Source organism: Lontra canadensis, unplaced genomic scaffold, assembly GCF_010015895.1.
Source record: "Lontra canadensis isolate GAN:19392208 unplaced genomic scaffold, GSC_riverotter_1.0 scaffold16, whole genome shotgun sequence".
NCBI classification, from domain to species: Eukaryota; Metazoa; Chordata; class Mammalia; order Carnivora; family Mustelidae; genus Lontra; species Lontra canadensis.
Window position 1 is genome coordinate 6,253,434 of NW_022631010.1, and position 23,131 is coordinate 6,276,564.

At 54.1% G+C, this 23,131-nt stretch overlaps 3 protein-coding genes across 3 annotated transcripts; 2 read left to right on the forward strand and 1 right to left on the reverse strand.

Moving 5' to 3' along the window:
* Nucleotides 1–9,503: 9,503 nt before the first annotated feature.
* CPXM1 (carboxypeptidase X, M14 family member 1) lies at nucleotides 9,504–15,991 on the reverse strand. The gene is made up of 14 exons (XM_032859042.1): nucleotides 15,731–15,991; nucleotides 14,277–14,438; nucleotides 13,989–14,098; nucleotides 13,727–13,866; nucleotides 13,531–13,621; nucleotides 12,789–12,939; nucleotides 12,380–12,468; nucleotides 11,932–12,055; nucleotides 11,630–11,826; nucleotides 11,370–11,549; nucleotides 10,990–11,287; nucleotides 10,675–10,814; nucleotides 9,969–10,071; nucleotides 9,504–9,865 (listed from the first exon to the last, which is right to left on the reverse strand). Exons 1-14 carry the CDS (start codon nucleotides 15,912–15,914, stop codon nucleotides 9,624–9,626), a joined length of 2,211 nt encoding a protein of 736 aa, XP_032714933.1. The 5' UTR covers nucleotides 15,915–15,991; the 3' UTR covers nucleotides 9,504–9,623.
* A 5,032-nt stretch (nucleotides 15,992–21,023) lies between these two features.
* CUNH20orf141 (chromosome unknown C20orf141 homolog) lies at nucleotides 21,024–22,051 on the forward strand. Its single transcript, XM_032859379.1, is given in 3 exon segments — nucleotides 21,024–21,214; nucleotides 21,217–21,361; nucleotides 21,455–22,051. Coding segments are annotated over 3 exon segments (501 nt in total). The 5' UTR covers nucleotides 21,024–21,096; the 3' UTR covers nucleotides 21,693–22,051.
* Nucleotides 22,052–22,211: 160 nt separating this feature from the next.
* Nucleotides 22,212–22,940, forward strand: TMEM239 (transmembrane protein 239). Its single transcript, XM_032859380.1, has 2 exons — nucleotides 22,212–22,300; nucleotides 22,433–22,940. The coding sequence occupies exon 2, from the start codon at nucleotides 22,444–22,446 to the stop codon at nucleotides 22,900–22,902; it is 459 nt and encodes a 152-aa protein (XP_032715271.1). The 5' UTR covers nucleotides 22,212–22,300; nucleotides 22,433–22,443; the 3' UTR covers nucleotides 22,903–22,940.
* Nucleotides 22,941–23,131: the final 191 nt, after the last annotated feature.

Below are 23,131 nucleotides of genomic sequence, written 5' to 3' on the forward strand. Positions count from 1 at the left end.
TTCCTTGGCGTGGGTCTTCTTTTCTCAGTGGTTCTGCTGCTCTCCCGGGGCCCCTCCCAGCCATGCCCCTGGGTGGCCTTCTCACATGTCAGGCTTTTTCAACAGCCCCAGAGTTCAGCTGAGCAAGGATTGCTTGCCCCACATCTGCTCGCAAGGACCATTGGGGGTGGTGGGCCAGCTAGCAGGCCTGGGGTCCCAGGATGTGGGCTCCACCCCAGGAGCTTAGACTGGGAGCATAGTCTGGCCAAAGAGGACTCCATCCCCCAGCTGTTGTCTGGCCAGGGCCAAGGCAGGGGTTGTCAGAGGACTGCCCAGGAACGAGAACGGCACAAATAAAGCGCCAGTCGGTTACACAGAGGTTCAGAAAAGAGATCCACTCTGAACGTAGGTCATGAGGCCAAGGCAGGGTAGGACGGCTTTTGGCCCTAAGGTTGCCTGTTTGAGCAGATCTCCACCACCTCTGCCCCCAGGCCTAGGCACCTCTGTCTCTCCTGTCTCATTTGGGAGGAGAGGTAGTAAAGAGGCTGGATTCTTGGGCTCATTTACCCAGCCCCCTTCTGGAATGAATTCCTGCCGTCCCCTGAGATGCATCTCCCAGATCTCAAAGGTCTGGCTGGCTGACTCTGGAAGCCACTCTTTCGACCCACTGTCCAGGGAGCCTAGCATCCAGCTCCAGGCCTCAGGCTTTACTCTCTTCCTGGTGGTCCTCTTTGGCTTTGGCCTCCAGAAGCTCCACAGCCCATGACCATATGCCCCGGGGTCCTCTGGACAAAATACACTTGCCAAGGCAAGATGGGCTGGTCATGCCCTTCAGAGGCCTCCACTGCCTTCTCTTGTGTTCTTGGTCAATACCTGGGGATTCAGCTCACTGGGGGCCCATGACCGGGAGAGGCTTCCATTCATCTCCATGCTCCCCTAGCCTCCCCATCTGTTCTTGCTTCTAATCCATGTTGCAGAGTCCCAGAGCCCGCCAGCCCACGCCCTGCTCCACACAGGCTCCAAGCGATTCCTGGCCCAGGTCCCACCCAGGCTAAACACCCAAAGAACTATAATATGCCCTGGATGCAGGGGGTAGCTGGGTTGTGGTCACACTCTGGTCCCTGGGGTGGGTCAGGTGCACAGTTGATAGAAATGGGATGTGAGATCTGTCTTCAAAGATCTCAAAACTGTCCTCAGGGGGCGCCTGAGTGGCTCAGTGGGTTAAAGCCTCTGCCTTCGGCTCAGGTCATGATCCCAGGGTCCTGGGATCGAGCCCCACATCGTGCTCTCTGCTCGGTGGGGAGCCTGCTTCCTCCTCTCTCTCTGCCTGCCTCTCTGCCTACTTGTGATCTCTGAGTGTCAAATAAATAAAATCTTAAAAAAAAAAACCTGTCCTCAGGCCACCATCCAACTCAACACTGCCCATCACCTCGTGCACAGAAGGTAGGATTAAATCAGTGACTAAATGCTGGATTTGGACGGAGCTGTGTCCTCCCTAAATTCATACACTAAGCCCTAACCCCTCCCTCCATGTGGTGTTTTTGGACCTAGGACCTTTAAGGAGACGATTAAGGTTAAATAAGGTTTAGTTTAGTCTGACAGAACTAGCATCCTTGTATGAAGAGGAAGAGACTCTAGAATCTTCTCCACTATGAGGGTACAGTGAGGGGTCCATCTATGGGCCAGAGAGAGCGTCCCCACCTGGAACTGAATCCACTGACCCCTTGATCTGAGACTTCTAACTTCCAGAACAATGAGAAAATATGTTTCTGTTGTTCAAGACATTCAGTCTCTGGTATTTTGTTATGGCAGCCCAGGCTGACAAATACAGTGTTCTTTCCCACGTGTCTCAGTTTGGATTCCCCTAGAAGCAGAACCTGAGACAAGTTCCCTGCTGGAGAACTCTGGGAGACAGTATAGAGCACACTTCAGAGCTTCCCCACCGAGTGGCAGAGAATCTGGGGTATTGATCCTCCAGCCCTCTGCAGTTGCCTGAGGACTAATCCCAGGAGATAAACTCTCTGGCACTTCTGGCCTGCCCTCCCACCTGGAGAGAAAAAGCCACCAATTAGGGTTTTGTTCTAGAATGTTGTGAGCAAGTACCAGAACCGAACTGTAAGTCCAAAGGGATATGGGCAAGGTGCCAAGAGCCTCTACTTCAAGCCCTTTAGAGAGAGCATCTTTCCAGAAAGTTCTCTGCCTTCCTCCCTCATATATTTTCCAGCAGAAGCAGGCTGTTGTGTTCTGCATCCTCTCCTGGGGACCTGGTAGCCCTGGACCTGGCAGCTGTTGGGGCTGCATTTAACTCAGGACCCACTGTGGACAGGCTCCACTGACTCAAGCAAAGGTAGACAGCAGCTTGGACAAGCCATACAGCTGAGTATTCTGCAGAATGCCCTTCTCCCCCACCCCCAACCCATATGAGTGGGGTCCCTCTTCTTCCCCCAAAAAAATCTCCCAGAAAAAATGGGAAGGGCCATGCATCAGGGGAAAGATGGTCTTTTCAATAAATGATATTGAGTCCATCGCATATTTATATGAAAAATTAAACTGGACCTCTACCTCACACCATACACAAAAATTAATTCTAATGGGTTGTGGATCCCAATGTGAAAGCTAAAACAATAAATTTCATGCCTTTCAAGGTGGACTAGAAGCCTTTTGCCAGAGTAACCTCCAAGGTTTGTTTTCCCACCGCATGATCAATTTTATTATTTTTTAAAGATTTTATTTATTTATTTCACAGAGATCACAAGTAGGCAGAGAGGCAGGCGGTGGGGAGGGGGAAAGCAGGCTCCCTGCTGAGCAGAGAGCCCGATGTGATTCAGGGCTCGATTCCATGACCCTGGGATCATGACCTGAGCCAAAGGCAGAGGCTTTAACCCACTGAGCCACCCAGGAACCCCTGCATGATCAATTTTAGAATGAGTCAAGTATTGAACATGTTTGAAGTGGTTAGAATGGACCGTCAGAATATCTTTTCTTTCCTAGGATGACTTCTCTAAATGGGAAAAAGTTCATGCATCATAGGGTCTTTCCCCCCTAGAATAGACAGGCTCTTCACAATGATTCGCCGAAGCTCCTAGCTCCTGAGCCTAGGGTGGCCCCCTCCTGCCTTCCTACCCACACCTATACCCTTGAGCTTCCTTCCTCTGCCACCGCTCAGTGGCAGAAACAAGACCCATCAGAGGATGGAAGGAAATGAGCCACCATCTTGAAGCTTGAAGTCTGTTGTTCACAAGAAGACCCCCAACATGAGGGTCCTAATGGGTATGCAGCAATGACCATCCCTGTGGACTCATCTTCCTGTTACTTCCTGAACCTTCTTCTCTTCACACTCATTGTGAGATTTAAAGAAGATTGGTTTTATTTAACTAATCTCTACACCCAATGTGGGTCTTGATCAAGAGTCACATGCCCTTCTGGCTGAGTCATCCAGGCGCCCCTCATTAGGAGATTTTTACCAGAACTTCTTAACTGAATATAGTCTAAGTTGTCAATCTTTTCTTTATGGTTAGTGCTTCCTGTATCCTTTTAAGGAAACTTACCTACCTATAAATCAAGAAGATATTTTTGAGTATGGTATGAGCTAGGAGTCAAGTTTATTTTTGTCCGGATAGTTACTTGGCTCAAGTCCATTTATTTGAAATGACCAACTTTTACCCCCTGCTCTGCAATTGGCACCTTTATCATGAATCAAGCACCCATATGTATATGGGTCTGTTCTGGATTCTCTGTTCTCATCCATTGGTCTTTTTTTTTTTTTTTTAATCTTTACCCCAATACTATCTTAAGTACTTACCACACTATCTTAAGTACTGAACTACTTGAGATTTGTAGTAAGTTTTGAAATCTAGTATGGCAAGTTGTCCTATTTAGTTCTTCATGATTATCTTGGCTACACTTGGTCCTTTGCATTTCCATATAAATGTGATATTCAGTTTACTAACTTCTATTTTTCAAAACATATTGAATTTTCCTTGGCATTGCATCTGTAAATTTATAGGTCAGTTAATGGAGAATTGACACCTTTAATATACTGACTATTTCAATCTATGGATATGGTATATCCATTTATTTCTATCTTTTAAAACTTCTCTAAATAGTACTTTATAGACCTCTGTCTTATACATCTTTCATTTATTCTTCAGTATTTGATTACTTTATGCTATATAAATAACATTTTCTTAATTTCGCTATTTGTCATGTGTATACAATTGATTTTTGAACAATAACCTTATATCCAGCAAACTTTCTTAACTCATTTATAGTAATACTTTATCCGTAGATTATCTTGGGTTTTCCTAACTTAATCCAATTTCTTGGATTTTCTTAACTACAAAGGACAATTTTATCTCTTCATTTCCAGTCCTTGTTTCTTTTTCTTGCCTAAATGCACTGGCTAGACCAATTTATTGGTCATAGACAATTCATTGTTGAATAAAAGGAGTAATAGCGGACATCTTTGTTTTGTTCCTGATCCCAAAGGCAAACTTTGGCTTTTCACCATTAAGTATCACATTTGGTTTTATAGATATCCTTTTATTTCTAATTTTCTTTAAAATTTGTAAAATTTTGGGGCACCTGGGTGCCTCAGTGGGTTAAAGCCTCTGCCTTTGGCTCAGGGTTCTGGGATCGAGCCCGGCAGCATCGGTCTCTCTGCTCAGCAGGGAGCCTGCTTCCTCCTCTCTCTCTGCCTGCCTCTCTGCCTGCTTGTGATCTCTGTCTGCCAAATAAATAAATAAAATCTTTTTAAAAAATAAATAAAATAAAATTTTTAAAATTTTGAATAGATGTTCAAATTTTATAAAATGCTTTTCTGCAAATATTTGAGGTAATCACATGACTTTCTCCATTATTTTGTTGACGTGCTGAATTACATTCATTGTATGTCTAATGACAAACCATTGCATTAACTGTATAATTACTTGTTTCATGGTAAACTCCCATCCTTTACCCAGGAGATACCATTTGTCATCAGGGAGTCCATTCCCTCTCTCCCTCCATCTCTCCCTCTCCCCTCAGTCCCTCTTTCTCCTACTCTCCCAGAAGGCACTCATTGGCCCTCACCTTCTCCACTTCTCAGGAAGTTAGGCTTCTGGGAAACAAAATGCAGAAACCAGCAGACCGCCCTGGTATTTCAGCCTGCTGTGCTACCTTCCGGGAGCAGGGCTGTAAACTCAACAAGAACAAATGTAAATTCAAGTCTCACTAAGTCATTCTACCTCCAATCTAACCTGCCTCTCCCCAGCTGGACTCTTGGCTCTGGGTCCCCTGTACTGGATTTCTATAAGGGCAATCTTGGGCCATCCATTCCAAAGACCTGCCTCCACCTACCTCCCCAAGGAAAAGGTGGCCAAACCTTGCATGGGAGCCAAGCGGCAGCCCTGGGGGGATGGGGTCACTCTGGGTTCAGAGCTTCCAGGACTGCCAAGGGGAATGGTGGGAGGGTTCTGAGTGCAGGACCCCCTCTGGAGACAGAATGGAAGAGATTTCCTGACTCTAAAGATGTAGAAGAGGCTTCTCAGCAGGACAATTACAGAAACAACACCCTTTTTTTTTTCTTTTCACATTCTTTAGGTAATTTTATTCCTTGAGAGAGGAGGGGTCAAGTGTTTAAAAGGGGAAGGAAAAATGCCATAGCAGGTCTGTTGTTACTTGGGGCCCAGCATCCCAGCATCTTGTCTCTTAAAAGCCTTTCCTTCCCCATCCCCTGCCAGCCTGGGAGTGAAAGCAGCTCCTGAGGCCTCCTTGGCTGTGCAGTGGGCCCCTCAGGCTGGCCTGACAGGGCTCCGGGGAGAGGGGAAGTGTGGATGCGTCCCCATGGCAAGGTTGTAAAGGGCTGTCTGGCACTGTGACCGAGGGACACTCCAAAGTTGGGCAGCCATCCCAGGAGTCCAGGAAAGCCCTCTGGCCTGGGCCCCTGTCCCTGTTGCCTCTCTTGGGGTTCCACTCACCTGGGAGCCTGGCTCCCCTCCACACATCCACCCACTCACCCAGCGTCCGAGTTGACCTTCAGGTGGTGGAGGAGGGTCTGGCCACTTTGGGGCTGGCAGGGACTCGAGCTCAGCCAGCTTTGGCTTCTGTGGTAAAAGCTGGTTTGTCTGGGGCTGCTCCCTAGGCCATTCTTGGAGCCAGGCCCAGCAGGCCCCCTTGCCAAGATAAACTGTGGCTGGTGGGTGTATTCTGGTGGAGTGGCTGCTGAGCGGGCCCAAACTTGGCAGGCCTCTTGGTGGTGCCCTGGCCTGGTCCACAGCACAAAGTCCCACAAGGTCCCGGGGGCAGGCCAGGCCAGGCCAGGACCAGGGACCGAGAGCCTATTTGCTGGGCATCTCTCTGCCCTCTTTGTTGACGGAGGCAGGGACATTCGCTCTCTTGGTCTCAGCCGGAAACCAAAACCTCAGAATGAAGCCTCAAGGTTGACCAAATTCCTTCAAACCTACTTCCTTGTGGGAGCAGTGCTGTAGCAGAAGATGGTGGAGAGGGGGTCGCAGGGAGCTCTAGGTGCCTGTGTGCATGCTTGCAGGGGTGTGTGTGCAAGTGCGGGCTGCCAGAGCAGAGAAAGAACCCCCACGAGGCCTCTGCTGCTGCGCATGGTATGAGGGGGCTATGCCGCCATTATGCCTCACGTTCACTCAGCACTTGCCACTGACCTGTCCTCTTAGGTGGGATTCCCTGGAACGGAGCTAAAATGGGGATCTGGGAGCATGTGAAAGTCTTCCCTGGAAGAAAAGCCGTGAGGGAGGCAGGACAGGGCAGGGCAAAGAGCTGAGAACGATCCCAGCAGGGAGCTCTGGAGCTTGAAGTTCACCCCAGTTGGACCAGCGGCAAGGAGAAAGCTAGAATACCTCCGGGCCAGTCAGTCCTTGGTCACAGGCTGCCAAAGCGGGACGGAGCATGGAACCCCTGTGTCAGGCAGCTCCCAGTCGGCCAAGAGCAGTACTTGGGGGAGGCCACCAGCTATTAGCAGACAACTCTCCCTTCAGTCAGGGGATGGGGGCACTGGCTGCTGAGAAGGTTCTCGATGGGACAGGAAGGGCCTCCACCCTAGCCATCTCTCGTACCTCCAGAACAGGGGCTAGGCCTTTGTGGGACCACTATTTCCTGGGTGGCAAGCATGCCCCTTGTGTTTCCAGCTGGGCTGTTTGGGAGTGTCCCGGGCTGTTGACAAACAAAGGGAAGGATCTGTGCGGGGAGATGGATGAGGCCGGCAGTGCTCAGCAGCAGAGGTGGACATGTGACCAGGGGAACCTTAAGAGCAGTCACTCACTGAGGAGGTGATGGGTGGTTGTCTCCACTGGCTCTGCTGACCCAGGCCCCAGGCTGTGGTCCCAACCCTCTTGTGCCTGTCGTTCCCCTCCCCAACCAAATTGGGCCATTTCCTTTCTCACCTCCCCATCAGGTAGCCCTTCAGCGGGTCCCAGTCCCTGGACTGGGGAGGGGGGAGGGCTGGCGGTCTTGCTGTCCCTCTAGTCTCCTTCCAAGACATCATCTTGGCATCAACACTTGCTTTCCTTGGGCCTTCCCTTTTCATGCCCAAGAGCCAATTTCCAAAACACAACAAAAAACACTGAGCCTGCTCTGTTCTCCCTCCGAACTGCTAAATCTGAAATGTACACAGAAAGGTAACTTTCTTTGCCCTGAAGTCAACTTTATCTGATATTAAGGTAGCCACTCCTGCAGCACCTGGCTGGCTCCCTGCCTGTAGCGTGTGGCTCTGATCTCAGGGTTGTGGTTCGAGCCCTGTGTTGGGTGCAGAGATTACTTAAAAATAAAATCTTTAGGGGGGAAAAAAAAGCCTCTCCTACTTTCTTAATATATCCTTTTCCAGCCTTTTACTTTCAAGGTGCCTATATCTTTACACTGGAAGTGAGTTTGTTACCGTTTATAGCGGTGTCCCATCTTGTAATCCACTCGGCCAATCAGCTGGGCACTTGAGTGTACTTTTCTTTCTTTTTTTTTTTTTTTTTTAAAGATTTATTTATTTATTTATTTGACAGATCACAAGTAGGCAGAGAGGCAGGCAGAGAGAGAGGAGGAAGCAGGCCCCCCACTGAGCAGAGAGCCCGATGCGGGGCTCGATCCCAGGACCCTGGGATCATGACCTGAGCCGAAGGCAGAGGCTTTAACCCACTGAGCCACCCAGGTGCCCCTTAAGTGTACTTTTCATTATGTATATTAAACTCTGATGAATAAAAACAATCTCTTTGTTTGGAAAATGTGACGGTGTACATGGGGACCTGGAGGTGGGAGCAGGGAGATGGGAGATGGGGGGCTGAATTCCTCCCAGTGATCTGAGACTGAAAGAGTGAGAGGGAGACACAGAGACAGCTCAAGAAACAGAGACAACAGAACAGCCGAGCACTAGGCACGCTTACCTAACAGGAGGCTACCTGGATGTCTTTGTGCTGAATTTACATGTTAGTAACTGCCCCATCCCTGACCTTACAAACTCTCCTCTGAATCAGTGGGCTGGGTGCCTGATAAATGCATTTCAGAGGTTTCTTTGCAAGCTAGGGTATAGTTAGGTTTTTTGTTTTTTGTTTTTCTTAATTTTAATTTCTTTAAGTACTTGCTATACCCAACGTGGGGCTTGAACTCATGACCAGGAGATCAAGAGTTGCATGTTCCACCGAGCCAGCTAGGCATCCCAGGTACAGTTAGATTTTGCCAGTGGGTTGGAGATTACAAAGTGGCAGGAAGGGAGAAATTATTCTGCTTCAGGCTCTGGCCATGGCAAGCAGTCGCAAGTGATCACAGGTGGCCACAGGAGGTCTGGAGCCCAGTTTCTAGGTAAAACTCCCTTCTCTCTTTTCATCATCCAGCTCTTCCAAAACTTTATATCCAATGTCCAGCATTACATTTTTCTCTGCTTGAAATCCCTGAGTGAGTGATTTCCCTGGAAAGACACAGGCTGACACATAATTTGCCCCTCAGTCTAAAAGAAACGAATCAAATCTTGTCATTTACCAACCCTCTCCAAAAATGGCTGTCGAAAGAAATTCAAACATGCCCAGCTGTCCTGTCTTCCTTGGCTGGTCTCTCCTGCTTGGAGCTCTCTGTCCATACCCCACACTTGGTTCACCTCCCATCAAACCTCCGAGAACCTTCACATCTGTTGCATCCTTGATGTCCGAGTCCCTGCTTAATGGCAGTATTTCACACCCAAGTATGTAAGCCCATCTGTGCTCCCACAGCAACTGGCCTCCGCCTCAGCATGCCTCACACCGCACTGAACTGTCCCCTCTCTTCACTGGGAGCCCCAGGAGGTTGGGAGGGCCTGGCTTATCCTTGACTCCTTGCATGCTTGGCCCTGAACACGGTGCCTGTGATTGTTGGATGAGCTGCTCTAGTAAGCCCTAGGTTCAGGAAGAACCCAGGCGGGATCTTCTTTCCACACCATTTCTCCAGACGTCAGTCGATGAAAGCAAGCAAATATGCGAGGAATAGGATTGGGGAGAAGGGGAAACTGAGGCGTGGCCCAGCGGGAGGACCTGGGATACAGAGACCACAGGAAGACTGGCTGAGGTGCCAAGTAGCTTTAATGAGCCTGAGCACCTCTTCCCCCATTCTGTCCCTCCCTCCTTCAGTTCCGGACAGGTCCAGCCTGCCCAAGGCTCGAGGGCTCTTCCCCTAGACACATGTTAATTCTTCTGTCCCCTCAGCCGCTCCAGCCGCCTCCGAAGGTCTGGGGGCACCTTGGCCCCGGCTGCCAGCAGCTCTCGCAGTCTTTGCTTGGGAGTCTTGGTGAGGTGGAAATTGCAAGGCACTGGACCCTCTTCAAAGGGAACCCAGCAGTTCCTCGTGGCTGTGTGATAGCCCTCAGCACTGGCGGTCACCACATAGTCCCCTGGGGTCAGCAGACGCCAGTAATCCCCGCCCCATGCTGACAGGAGTGAAGGACAAGATCAGGATCCGGGGACTCTCTGCTTCTGACCCAGCCAAAAGCTGCCCCCTCCCACACCTCCGTCCTCCCCTCTCCCACACACCTGTCGTGACATCATGGTTAATCCCTTCCACAGCAATGACAGCATCGGCAATCCCCAGCTCTGTGTCTTTGTCCCGCACGACTCCCGTAATGCCCATTCTCACCTGTGTGGGGGCAGGGGGGAAAAGCTATCAAACCCCTTCCCCTTCTGCTTGTGAATGTGACCTTCACTTCATTTTCTGGCTCTGTTCAGGGCAAAGTCGGGGATGGCAGGTCTATGCTCCTAGGTGGCCACACTCTGGTAAAAATAACTCCCGACTGATCAGCTGCAGGTGGATGGGGAGCTATGAACACCCGGTTGGAAAGCCTGTCTTTGGGTTTCCCCAAGTTCAGCAACCTTCGGTATCAGGCTTGTCATTTTGCAACCTTTGGAAATTACACTTACCTAGCCACTACAAGGGATACAGGTCCCGCGGAACAGGAAGCACCCATGCCAGGGTCCCCCCACCCCCACACCCCTGCATAAGGGGTCTCTTCTGGGAACAGTTCTCCTGGGACAGCTCTGGAACAGCTCTACGGCCTGGGACTAGATAGCTATGGGGTCCACTCCTCCTGGCTCATGATGTCGGAGGCTGTCCCGCCGGCAGACTGTGCTTCCCATGGGGACCGTGGGAGGCCCCCCGATGGGAGCTGCAGCCCCGGAGGGACAGCGGACAAGACTGCAGCAGTGACATGGGCAGGCCGGGGCAGAGCAATTCGGATCCCACCTGTTCCAGGTAGGTAAGGAGGGCTTCTTTGTTGTTCTCCCACTCCTGGGGCAGCTCGTTCTCGTGAGGAAATTTGTCACAGGACAGCTCCACGGTGATCTCGAAACAGTTGGTGTGCAGGTAGCTGAAGTCATTCATACCTAGGGTTACCACAGAGGCTGGAGCCTGGGGGACAGGGGGATGGGAGCCCGGCCCTCCTGGGGCCTTCCTCAGGAACACACTTCCCCAAGGGCACTGACACTAGGTGGACGGAGCAGACCACCTGACGGGGGCAGGGCTACAGGCACAGGGCTAACTCTATCCTGAGGCACATACTCCCAGGAACCGTGTGCCAGTCGGCGCCGTTGATGATGTTGCCGAGGGAGGAGAAGTCCTGGCTGTGGCAGGGTCGGCGGTCTGGGTCCTGCATAGCCCAGTTAGTGCCTGCATAGACCGTGCTGAGCCAGCGGAACACAGCATCATCTGGGGTGGGCGTGAGTTCACGGGCGGCCCACGGGGTCCGGGTCATGTCGAATGGGTAGGACACCACGAGCTCACCCCCGTGGAGGTTGGCACTCAGCACAAAGGGAATCCGCTGCATCCACTCGATTACGGCTCGCGTTTCAGGAGCCACCTAGACAGGTGCGGGTCAGGCAGGGGCGGGAGAGAGACAAGGGCCCCCGGGGAGCCCTCCACCACAGGCCCAGAATACTCACAGTGGCGTTGGGCAGGGTGTAGTAGGTGGGCAGGGGCAGGTGATGATTGGGGACGGTGTCAGGCACCAACCCATCATCCTCTGCTTCCCACAGGGGCGTGTTGAGGTCGGCAAAATTATGGTTAAGGTCAATGCCCTGCTGGTTCCAGCGGCCCTCGGCCCAGCCTACCAGCTCCGAGCCCTGCGCGGAGAGCGGCTTGTTCAAGCCAAGGGGGCACCAGTGCAGAAGGGGCAGGGCGGCCCTCAGCCCAGCCAGCCTACCCGGCGGAAGGCAGTCTCATAACCGTCAGGGTTCATGGAGGGTAGCAGGTGAATACGGGTCTCGGTGAGCAGCCGGGTCACTCGCGGGTCCCCTCGCAGGTACTCGTGGCACAGGAACTGCATCAGCAACAGGAGCAGCTCCCTGCCCAGCGCCTCATTGCCATGCATGCCAGCCACGTAACGCACCTCGGGCTCTCCTGGGAACACGGCGCGGAGTGGGGGGGTGCCAGGGTTCGGAGCTGGCGCATGCGCACAACCCCACCCGGCGCCCGCCTCTCTCCCAGCTCAGAACCCGCCAGTACCCAGCTCGTGTTCGCCAGGCTGGTCCGACATCTCCATCACATACAGCTTCAGGCCCTGGTGGCTCTTCCCGATGCTGTAGACGCGGGTAATGTTGGGGCATTTCTCGTTCACCTGCTTCATCAGCTGGAAGGGCAGAGCAGTGTGGGGTGTGTGAAGATCAGATCTGACCAGGGTCAGATCCCACGTGGCCCGGGAAGGACTCACAGAAACCAGTGGTGGCCCACACACAGGGGGACATATAGGAGAGGAGCAGTTGCAGACCAGAAGGAAGGGAGGCAACATAACCAGGGGAATTTGGGGTAGAGTTTAGGGGTCAAGGGGAGAAAAGGGTGAGACAGTGGGGGAAGTGGGGACATGAGGACAGTCCTAGCAGGTTAAGCCCTGGTGGGAAGGGGACCTAAGATACACCGCTTGTCTCCACCCCGGCTCATAGGGGTTATGTCTGACCTTCCTCATGGCCTTGTAATTGTGATGCCGGAAGTCCAAAGGGTCAGAGGATCCCAGTGCAGGGGCCTTAGGGAATAGGTCATTTGGATCTGGTGGAGAATGAATTCATGGTAAAGAGCATCCGTGCTGGAGTTTTTTTTTTTTTTTTTTCTTTTTTTTACGTTTTTATTTATGTATTTGAGAGAGAGAGAGAGAGGGAGATAATGAGAGAAAGCATGAGAGAGGGAAGGGTCAGAGGGAGAAGCAGACTCCCTGCCGAGTGGGGAGCCTGATGCGGGACTCGATCATGGGACTCCAGGATGATGACCTGAGCCAAAGGCAGTCGCTTAACCAACTGAGCCACCCAAGTGCCCTCCCCCTGCCGCTGGAGATTTTACCCTGGTCATCCAGCCCTTGTCTGACTGCCCACCTGAGACCGGGCAGGCCAGGATCTCTGCCCGGAGGCATGACGCGCCTCCCTGAAGCCAGGTCTGGGGCAGCAGGCGAATGAAGCGGGCCACCTGGGGCTCGGGCAGGAGGTTCAGCACTGGTGTCTCTGGGTCTGAGTTGGCAGGAAATACCTGGGGACATCAATTGCTTTGGGGGGACTGCTCAAAACCCAGCAAGCCTGGCCCAGGGCCAGAGAAAGAACTCAGGCCTCTAAGCTCACCACCAAACCTACCCTGGCGGGCTCAGCTGGATACTGGCACTCTAGGACAAACACAGACCCCCTGCTAACCGGTAGCCCTCGGCAGCCAGGCTTTCTGGCTTGCTCATAGCTTATGAAATAGACCAACAGGGGCCCATCACTCAGCAGCAGCCAGTCCCACACTATAGTCTGGTATAAAAAGGGGTCTGTGAACTGGGACAGCCAGAGTCATGGGGAGGTGAGAAGTGGATTGGAGGCCCGTCACCAGAGAGGGTGTTCCAGCAGGAAGCTGTGGTATGAAGTGGGGCCCACCCGATGGAGAAAGTACCTGGGGAGGATATGGGCACGTTCCCAAGCAGCTTAGCCCCCAAGGCTGCCTGGTGGGTGCTACCCATTCTGACAACCCCCTTTCTCCTAGGATGCCAAGTGCACATCCATTCCTTGACCTCAGAGAAGCCTCAGCCCCACCGAGTACCCTACACGGTACGGGGGGGTGGGGGGCAACCACCACAGGACCACTCACCGCCTCCATCCCACTGCTGCGGTTCCTACTCGCCCACCACGTCTGACTGTCATTGCTGAACTGGACCTTGTATGATGTGACCCAGTCGTACCTGGGGCAGGAAGCGTGGGGAGAGATCATTGGTGGCCCCAGGACACCACGCCGCCCCCCTCCTGAGTCTGCCTGAGACTTCCTGGACTGTGCTAGTCTGCCTCACCTCCAGATGGAGTTCCTGCCCTGTGTGATGATGCCTGAGAAGCGGGTGGGGTGCCTAGCATCCACCTGAAACCACGGCTCGGTGTCCTGCTGCTCAGCACACCAGGCCCCGTCATAGAGGTCACCATCCTCCAGGCCTGACTGTGCACAGGACAAGGTGATCAGACCCAGCTGAACAGCAGAGATCGGGCCAGGGATGGGGGACAGGAAAGGGTAGGGAAGAAGTTCTAGGAGGTGCCCTGCTCAGAGCCAGGGCTACTGACCTGAATGTTGAGCCGTCCCCGGTGTGGTCCAAGACCAAAGGACTGGCTACTGGACGCCTCGAGCTGGCTGTCTGAAACTCGCAGGGACTCCAGGCCCAAAGGGGGACAGCCTGGGGCAGGGACAGAGCAGTGAGATGGGACCAGAGAGAGCATCCAGGGAAGGTAGGAGGCCAAGCTCACGCTTGCCTGTGTGCTGGGCAAGGTGGGGGGCATGCCTACGCCTCTGAGGCCAGAAGTGATGTGAGTATGCACCCCAGGGGCTGCAAGTCTGGGCAGGAGCAGCAGTACCTGGGTCCTGCTCCTCTGGGAGGTCAAGGGCTCCTGTAGTGGTGGTGGTCACCGGAGGCCTGGCAGTCACCGTGGGTCTGGGGCGCATTAGTTTCTTTCGTTTTTTCATAATGACCTTCTTCTTCTTGATGATGCGAACCCGGACATGTCCTTCTGAGGTCCCTGGAGACCATGGAGGCACAGAATGGCTGAGGGAGTGGTCTGCTAGCCCAAGAAAGCAAGCAAGCCCCTGGCAGCAACCCCCCAGCCCCTGTATCTAAAGACCTTCGCATGGACTTAAAGTCTGACCCCCACCTGCCTCTCCCACCACTTCCGTGGCTCCTTCTCCTTCTTGACATGACTGCATGTTTGGCCGGCCTCATCTCTAACCCTCTCCAGTGGAGAGTTACACCCAGCCCCTAGGAACTGATGGGTTGCTCCAAGGAGCTGAGTTTGGCCTTGGCTGACCCTCTCCATCACACCATCCACCACCTCTGATCTTATTGCTTAATTCCCAGTCTTTGAGTTTCAGCCCAGGAGCCTTCCTTAGCCCTAGACTCAATCTCATGCTCCAAAGCCCAAGTTGGCCTCTATCGCTGCATCTGCCCCCTGGGCTGAGATGTCCTGTCCTCAGACTGTCTGCCCCAGTGCTCAGGCTTTCCATAGCTGGACCTGTGTCCTGCCTGACCTGTAGTACAGCACCTTAAACAGGCTGGATGTTTCTAGTTCCCCTCACTCCCAGCTCCACGGGTACTTCCAGAATAGGCTGTACATTTTTGTATCTGGTGACCCAGGCCTTTCCACATACAGTTTCCTTTTCCTCCTCTCTCTTTAGCTCTTCCTGACTCAGAGAGATCCACCTTTCAGGACCCAGTTCCACTTGCCTCCTCTGAGAAGCCCTCCTTGATTGCCTCCTGTTGCCATCCTCTTCCAGGCACTCAGAGCTGAAGTCAGGAAGTCAGGCAGCCTGTCTCTCCCCGACCCCTGCCAGTGCCCCATTCCTCCAGGCAGCTGGCAAAGAGGAATCTCCTGCCTTGCTCTCCCTCTTTCCTTCCAGCCCCAGCCCTCAAGCTCTGTCCTGTCTAGCTCTGCACCTTTTAAATTTTAGTCTCAGGGCTTTTGTCTGTCCCTCTTTCTCCCCTTCTCCTGGCTGGGTCTCAGTTTCCTCATCAGTGAAAAGGTTTGGGGCTGGAGGAGGCAGCATCCTACTGGCTCCATCCCAGGACTGCTGACTTGGTCTGGCTGGGAACTGGGACTGCTGAGTCAGCAGCCATAGCAAGGGGGAGGGATGGAGGGAGGGAAGGAGTGGATGTGTAAGTGTCCGGAAGGGTCGGCACACAAGCTCCAGGCAGGGGGAGTGTGTGAGCTCGTTGTGTGCGTGTGTCTGTCGGGGAAGGGTGGGCACACAGCGGACGGGGGGGAGAAGGGTAACCGGCCAGCCCGAGAAGCGGGGGGCCCTCGGTCGGGGCGCTCACCGTTATCCTTCCCCGCGGGCGGCTGGACTGGGCTGCTCTGCGGGGCCGGGGTCGAGCCACGAGCCGGGCCCCAGGCCTCGGTGGTAGCGGGCGGCGCAAGTCCCAGCACGGAGGTGCCGGGCGTCCGCAGACCCAGACCGACGGCAGGCGCGAAGGCGGCCAAGGCGAGCAGGAGACCCCACATGGCGAGATCCAAAGGTGCGGACGCGCGGGGCTCGCGTTGGTCGGTGGGTTCGTCTCTTCCTGCCGGGTGCTTTGGAGCCCCCCGCCCCTTCCTGCCGCCGCCACACGCCCCCTGTGGCTCCGCCCGCCCACAGCCCTCTCGCTGGCCTCGGACCCTGGAGGGGAGGGGAGAGGAGGGGAAGGGAGGGTCCAGGCAGAGCGCGCGGGGCGGACCCCCGGAGCGGCCGCCCCGGGTCTCCGCACCCACCGGCTCCGCCCCGCCCCCTCCGGCGTCCCGAGCTCACCCGCCCCACTCTGGCGCTGTGGTCTGCGGTTCGCACAGCCCCTCGGCACCCCTCCCTGATTTCACTAAACCCTATGAGGTGCCCGGCCCACAGTGGGCACCTACTTTGCACCGTGTACCACGCCGGGCGCTTTGCACATGGCCTCTCAATCAAACCTCATTTTACAAACAGGTAAACTGAGTCTCAGAGCGCCCTACTGACTTGGCCAAGGTAGCAAAGCTGAGAACTTTGGGGAGGAAACTACTACCCGAGAGGGAAATCCATCCAGAGCTAGAGGCCCCCTCCCAGGGCGGATGGGTCAGAAAGAAGAGGGGAAACCGAGGCACGGGGTGGGGCGGCGAGCAAGGGGAGAACTAGCCCGCCCTCCAGGAATCCTGAAAGACAACTCTAGGGGCCCAGCCAGAGACCGCGCTTCCCACCGCCAACCCCCTCCCCCGGCTCCGCCTCTCTTCTCTCCTCCTTCTCCTTCCCTCCCCTCCTCCTTTGCTCGCTGGCTGCCACGTTCCGGGGTTACATAACTCGAGGAGAGAAGCCGGAGCAGATACCCAGACGGCTGGGGACTGAGGTGGAGGGAGCACGGCCTGATGCTCGCCAGTTCCGCCCTCTCCGCCGCCTCCCCTATCCCTGCCTCATTTTCCTCTGGGGGCCGGCAGCCTGGGTCTCTGCGGGCGGGGGCTGCCCCAGATCCGGGGATTCCAGAGCACAGAGCCTTTCCCATCCCGGTTCGCTAGCCCTCTTTAATTCCCCCATGCCAGATCGCCTCCCAGAAGGATGGCAATGGGTCCGCTCTGCGCCTCTGGCCGGTGCTTTGTCCTTGCGAGGAGCCCGCAGGGGAGATACTGCCATCCCCACCAAGGAAGCGATGGCCAGACGTGGCCAGGAAGTCCTGGAGCATGTGCTGCCCTGAGCGATGATTTATTTATTTATTTATTTATTTATTTATTTTTTTGCAGGGTCTCTATGTAAAGAATTTGAATCACCCCAAATCACCACACCGACGGCCCAATCTCAAGTGATCTCTTGAAAGAAATCCCACGCCGAACCCCTGGAACTAGGTCCCCAGGGGCGACCTCACAGACACCAGCTCTGGAGCCCCTCGAGGTATCTGGCCCAACCCACGCACTCTGGATAGAGAGCCCCTGAAAGGAGTAACCGGGAGAAGGCCCACGTGGTACCTCTTCTGCCCTGGAGCGCCCTACCTGGATAGCTAGGTCCGAGGCACCAGAGGGGGAATTAGAAAAAAACACCGAAGGAGCGCCAAAGCCAAGGGTTCGGGAAGCGCTGGGCTGGCCGGGTCAGGGGTAAAAAGACAATATTGTACACTGAGGTTTCCTTCCGGGGTGTGAGGTCAGGACAGGCTCCCATAGAGCTAGAAGTGAGTCTGAGCAGGTCCTGAGGGCTGCTCCCCTTACCTCGAAAGACCACTCTGGCCACTACTCTGACTCTGGCCCCAACCTCACCCAAGTTTGCCAGGCAGGTGTGAGGGGGTAGAGGGGGGACCAGGCTAGGACATCTCAGCCTCCTGAGGCTCCCACCCACAGCAGCTAAATCAGGTCAGGTTCTTCCTCGATTCAGTCCCTGGGGGCTCACCTGTGAAGCCCTTCATGACAGAGTTCTTCCCCACCCACACCTTTCCCACCTCATCACCCTGGGCTCTTCTCCTGGCTCGTCCGCCTCCAGCGCACTGGCATCTTAGCAGTACCTCCAATGACGAAGGGAGATAATACGTGTTTTCCTAGGTGGTCCTGAAGGTAACCAGATGAATTAAAAGAGGGAAAACAACTTCAGACAGTCCTCTTAGTCCCACATAAATGGATGGACTAAAACAATATCAAGAAAAGAAAGGAGGCTATGTGTTTGGCTGCACAAAGAGAGTAGTAGTGGAATCTACTGCCTTCCTGGGCTTCCTAATCTTCTGTCCCTTGTGCTGGGGCAGAACGTACTCTGCCCTAGGTGTTCTCCCTGTGATGCAGGTGGGCATTAATGGGGACTCCCTCCTATGGCACCTTGGCTACATGCCCCGTCCTCTGCTCACCACCTCCCACAGCTATCTCTCTTTTGTACATCAAGGTCTTCGAGAGCCCTGCCCCTCAAAGTGTGGCTGAGGACGAGAGCACCAGCACCTGGGCACATGTTAGAAATGCAGAAATCCCACCCCAGACCTACTGATTGAGAATCTGCATTTTAATAAGATCTCCAGAGGATTCAACCCCAGGAGATTCAAGGGCACATTAAATAAAGGCTGAGCAGCACAAAGAGACTTAGAGCACCTCCATCTAAAATGCATGAGATCCATAACTTTCAAGTTTGATGGTGTTTGATGCTGTCACTGGAAATTGGATCTCAAGCTACAAGAGCACATACACATAACATTTGGAAATTGGTATTTCATTCATCCTGGGAGGGTATATTCCTGATCTCTATAATATGATCCTATATTAATTTTCTTTTCTTTAAATCATTTAACCAAAATACAACAGAATACAGTTTTGTTTGTGTTTTTGTTTTTTAATTTGACACAGAGAGAGATCACAAGTAGGCAGAGAGGCAGGCAAAGAGAGAGGGGGAAGCAGGCTCCCTGCTGAGCAGAGAGCCCAATGTGGGGCTCTATCCCAGGACCCTGAGATCATGACCTGAGCTGAAGGCAGAGGCTTAACCCCCTGAGCCACCCAGGCACCTCAACAGAATATAGTTTTAAAGGTAAATCCCATTTAAGCTTGCAATAGAAGACTCTTTTGTATGCTTCTCCATTCTCAGATCAGCTACTTTTAATTGTTATTTCTCCTTATATTTAAGTCTATACCTCTGTTGCCATTTCTTAATTTTTCTATGTCTAAATGTTATCTTTAGGTTTCCTGCTATGGAATTAAGGATTTTGCTTTCCTACCACCCTCCCCAACACGTATCCCCAAGCACACCAACAAACTCCTTCCATCCTTCCAAAGAGCTAAGTCACTGGAGTCAATATTCAGTGCTTCTATTATGACCATGTAAATATTATTGTCCAACTTTTTGTGTTTCTGAAGTTAGCAATTGTTTTGTTTTATCATTTGTTTGGTTTTCTAGGCATCAATTACTAATTTAATCCCAAAGCGACCAACAGAACTGAACATTTTGAACATCTCTAAAAACCAGAGATAATCTCATTTTCTTCTGGAGACATGCCTCCTGGAGCATCTGGCTTTTGATTCCAGCCCGGGTTGTTTGCTTTCTTCACTCGGAAGCACAGCTGACACCCTGAACCTCTTTCATCATTGCTTTCCTGTGTTTAGCCTCATTTCTTTTTTTTTTTTTTTTAAGATTTAATTTATTTATTTGACAGAGAGAGAGACAGAGAGATCACAAGCAGGCAGAGAGGCAGGCAGAGAGAGCGAGAGGGGGAAGCAGGCTCCCCGCCAAGCAGAGAGCCCGATGTGGGGCTCGATCCCAGAACTCTGGGATCATGACCTGAGCCGAAGGCAGAGGCTTAACCCACTGAGCCACCCAGGTGCCCCTAGCCTCATTTCTTGACTCCCATATTGTCCCCTTAGTTTAATGCCTTGTTACGCTGAAACACATCCTACAGTAGCTTTCTAGAAAAGAGTGTATGTGAGGTCAGATTTTTGAGAACGTGCATGGCTTAAAATGTCTTTATTCTACTCTCATACTTGAGAATCATTTGGCCATATCTATGTGTTTAGGTTGGAAATTATTTTCCCTCAGAATTCTGCGGGCATTGCTTTATTACTCTGGGAGGAGCCAGAGCAAAAACAATCAATGAATGGTCCCAAGAGCCAGGGGCATTGGCTCTGTGTCAATGTCAAGTTCACCAGGCTTGAGTCTTTGGACAGGGGCGGCTAGAGGCAGATATGCTGCCTGATTCCTGCATCTCCTCTCTGAAGGACTGTATGGCCACTATCCCCCTCCACCAGCCCCAACATTTTTCCCCTGAAGTATGATATGTGGACAAGGATTCTGTTCTAAGTTACGATCCCCTTCACTCTAGCCTCGTAAGTCACGAATCTGAGATGGGCTGGAACCTCTGTAGCCACCAGCCATTTACCAATCATCATGGGGATAGGCTTCCTTTTCAGATGATCAGTCCCTTCCTAATATGTTCATGTGCCTTACTTTCATTCTCAGAGGGTAACTCTAACCCTTCAGTTCGGGGGTTACTATGTTGCAGCCCTCTTACATTATCGGTGCCGTTTCTGGAATCCCAGTACCTGGAACACTTCCCACAGACCACAGGGCTTAGAAACAGCCCCCTCCTGCCCCACCCTGTAGCAATCCCATGGGAGCCCAGCCCCAGAAAGTCTCAAGATGCTTCCTGGAAGAGCCTGTCTCTTCATTTCAGGGCTTCAGTCCTGAAAATTCCCCCACAGGGGCCCACAGGCAGCCCCCAGCTCTCAGGGGAGAGAGAGCTGCCGACAGGAAGATTGAATGATTGCCCCTGGACACAGAGCTCTGGGAACCCACAGGAGAAAGAAAGCAGCCCTTCCCCTCTTGCTCAACTGCCCACTTAGAATGCCTTCCTGGTAACTCAGATCCTCGCTGGGGCGTCCTGGGGCAGAGAATTTGCCAAGGCAAGAGGATGAGTCTTGGTTCTCAGAAATCACTGACTCCCTTCTGCCTAAGTCCTGCATAAGCCACCAACTGCTTAGGAGGCCAAAACCAGCAGCAGCCCCCTCCGTACCCCAGGGCCCCACATAGCAGTAGGTCACAATGCCCCAGCTGCCCAGTCCCAGAACAGCTGACTGAAGAGGGAGATGAGGAGGGTGTGGTGGGGGTGTGTGTGGGGTGGGGGAGATTCCCATGGAGCTGTCTGGTGTGTCTGCTAGGGCCTCGCCCCCTCCCACACACCCACCCACCACCACTCTCTCCCAACACTAGTCCTTCCTGTCACCTCCACCTCCCTCCATGACCCAGCTCTGCTTACCCAGGCCCAAAGCCCTTGCTTATCCTATCCCAGTCCCTCCCAGAGGCCTGCGTACTGGGGAGGGGTCCCGTAGTCCAGCGGGTCCATGTATGTCCCCCTGGGGCCTAGAACGGCCCAGCTCTGGGACAGCGTCTTAGGGTGGGGGGCACTGGGCCTGATGATTTGTGCAGTCTCTTCCCCAGCTGGCCCAGCCTTGCTGCTGCTGCTGCTCCTGGTCACCTTCCTGGCCTTTGACCTGCTCCACTGGTGAGTGCAAGCAGCCTGGCAGGCAGACAGGAGTAGGCAGGCCAGCAAGAGGTCCACTTCCCGAAGCCCAGCCACCACCCTCTCTCTCCATAGGCCCACAGGCCGCCCCCAGCCACAGCCCACACTTCTCCCGGGAGGCCAGAGTCAGGGGGCCGGCGAGGGTCCAGGACAGCAGGCGGCTGTACTCCCACCTCCGGGGGCAGTCACGGGACAACTCAGCCCTCAAGAGGCTCTGCTCCTGCTTCTCCCGGGCCTGGGGCTGCTCCTGGGAGTCCGCGGCATGCCCTCGGCCCTGCTTGGCCTGGCTTTCTGCCTCCAACCTTGGGCCTGAGCGCCCTCCAGAAATACACTGGCCGTGCTGCTTCCCCAGATCACCTTTCCCGCTGTCCTGGGTTGAGCAGACAGTAGGGTACCCCTTTATCTCCGGCCTGAACTGCAGGGGACTTTTGGTATCTTGGTCCAAGTCTGAGACAGAAATAGAAGGCGAGCTAAGGGACAGGGAGCCCGGGGCAGGCGATGGCAGCCACCTCTGAGCTTGTGAGTTGGGGATGGCCATTCTGGCCTCTTCTGTGGTTCCAGAGAGTGAGTGTCTGGAAAGACTTACAAGAGAACAGAGTGGGACTGGATATTAGTTAGCAGGGTGGGAACAGGGACCCAAAGAGGGCTTCCCACAAGAAAGCATGAGCATCTGCCTCTATGGGCTCACCAGACCCCCCTGACAGCCTGGCGGGTCCATGGAGAGAGATTCAGGTGAGCCTCCCATCCTGCAGTGGCTCCTCTCTTGGCTGGACCCCACCCCCCCCGGGTCACAATGGGGATCCTCAGCGGGGTGGGGGGCAGGCCAGGAAGGGGGTGAGGGACACTGGGGGCTCTGCTTGGGCTCCTAGGCCATCCTGGGTGCTGCAGGAAGCAACATGACATAGGGGGCTCTGCCTAGAGGTAAGACCCAGGCCCCAGCTCAAAGCCCCGCCCATGCATGCTGGTACCCTCCCGACCCCTGCACCCCCATCTGCCTGGAGGTCCCAGGCGCCTCCAGGGCTGCTGCTGCAGCTGGCCCGGCCCTCTCCCCAGGTGCACCAGCCATGACGCAGCAGCCGCAAGTGGAGACAGATGTCATCGGGGCCGGTGAGGGGCCACCTCGGGCCGTGCCCTGGTCGGCCTGGGTCACGCGGCAGGACTGGGTGCGCTGGTGCCTGTGCTACGTGCCTCGGAGCTGGGTCCAGTGGTGGGCCACGTCGGGCTGGCGGCAGCCACTCCAGCGTGTGCTGTGGGGGCTGGAGGGCTTCCTCTACCTGCTGCTGGCCCTGATGCTCTGCCATGCGCTCTTCACCACCGGCTCCTACCTGCTGAGCTCCTTGTGGCCCGTCATGGCCGCAGTGTGGCGCCACCTGCTGCCCGCCATCGTCCTGCTGGTGCTCAGCGCCCTCCCCACCCTGCTCTTCTCCGCCTCCTTCCTGCTGCTTTTCTCCACACTGCTGAGCCTCGTGGGCCTCCTCACCTCCATGCCTCACCCAGACTACAATCAGGACTTGGACCAATAGAAGGGCAACCCCATGCCGCTGCCTGTGTCTCTTGAGCCCTGGCCTAGGGCCTGAGGCCCCAGGGAGGGGGAGGGCAGTGGCTTCAGTAGCCCCCACCGCCACCCCTCCAGTCCCTAGCCCTGCTTGGGCCAGGTGTGATGTGGCTAGAGCTGGCCAAGGAGTCTGGCCTTACCTCTAGCCACCTCCCTCCAGCAGATGTTACAGGTACTTGGTGTGGGGCATCAGGGGC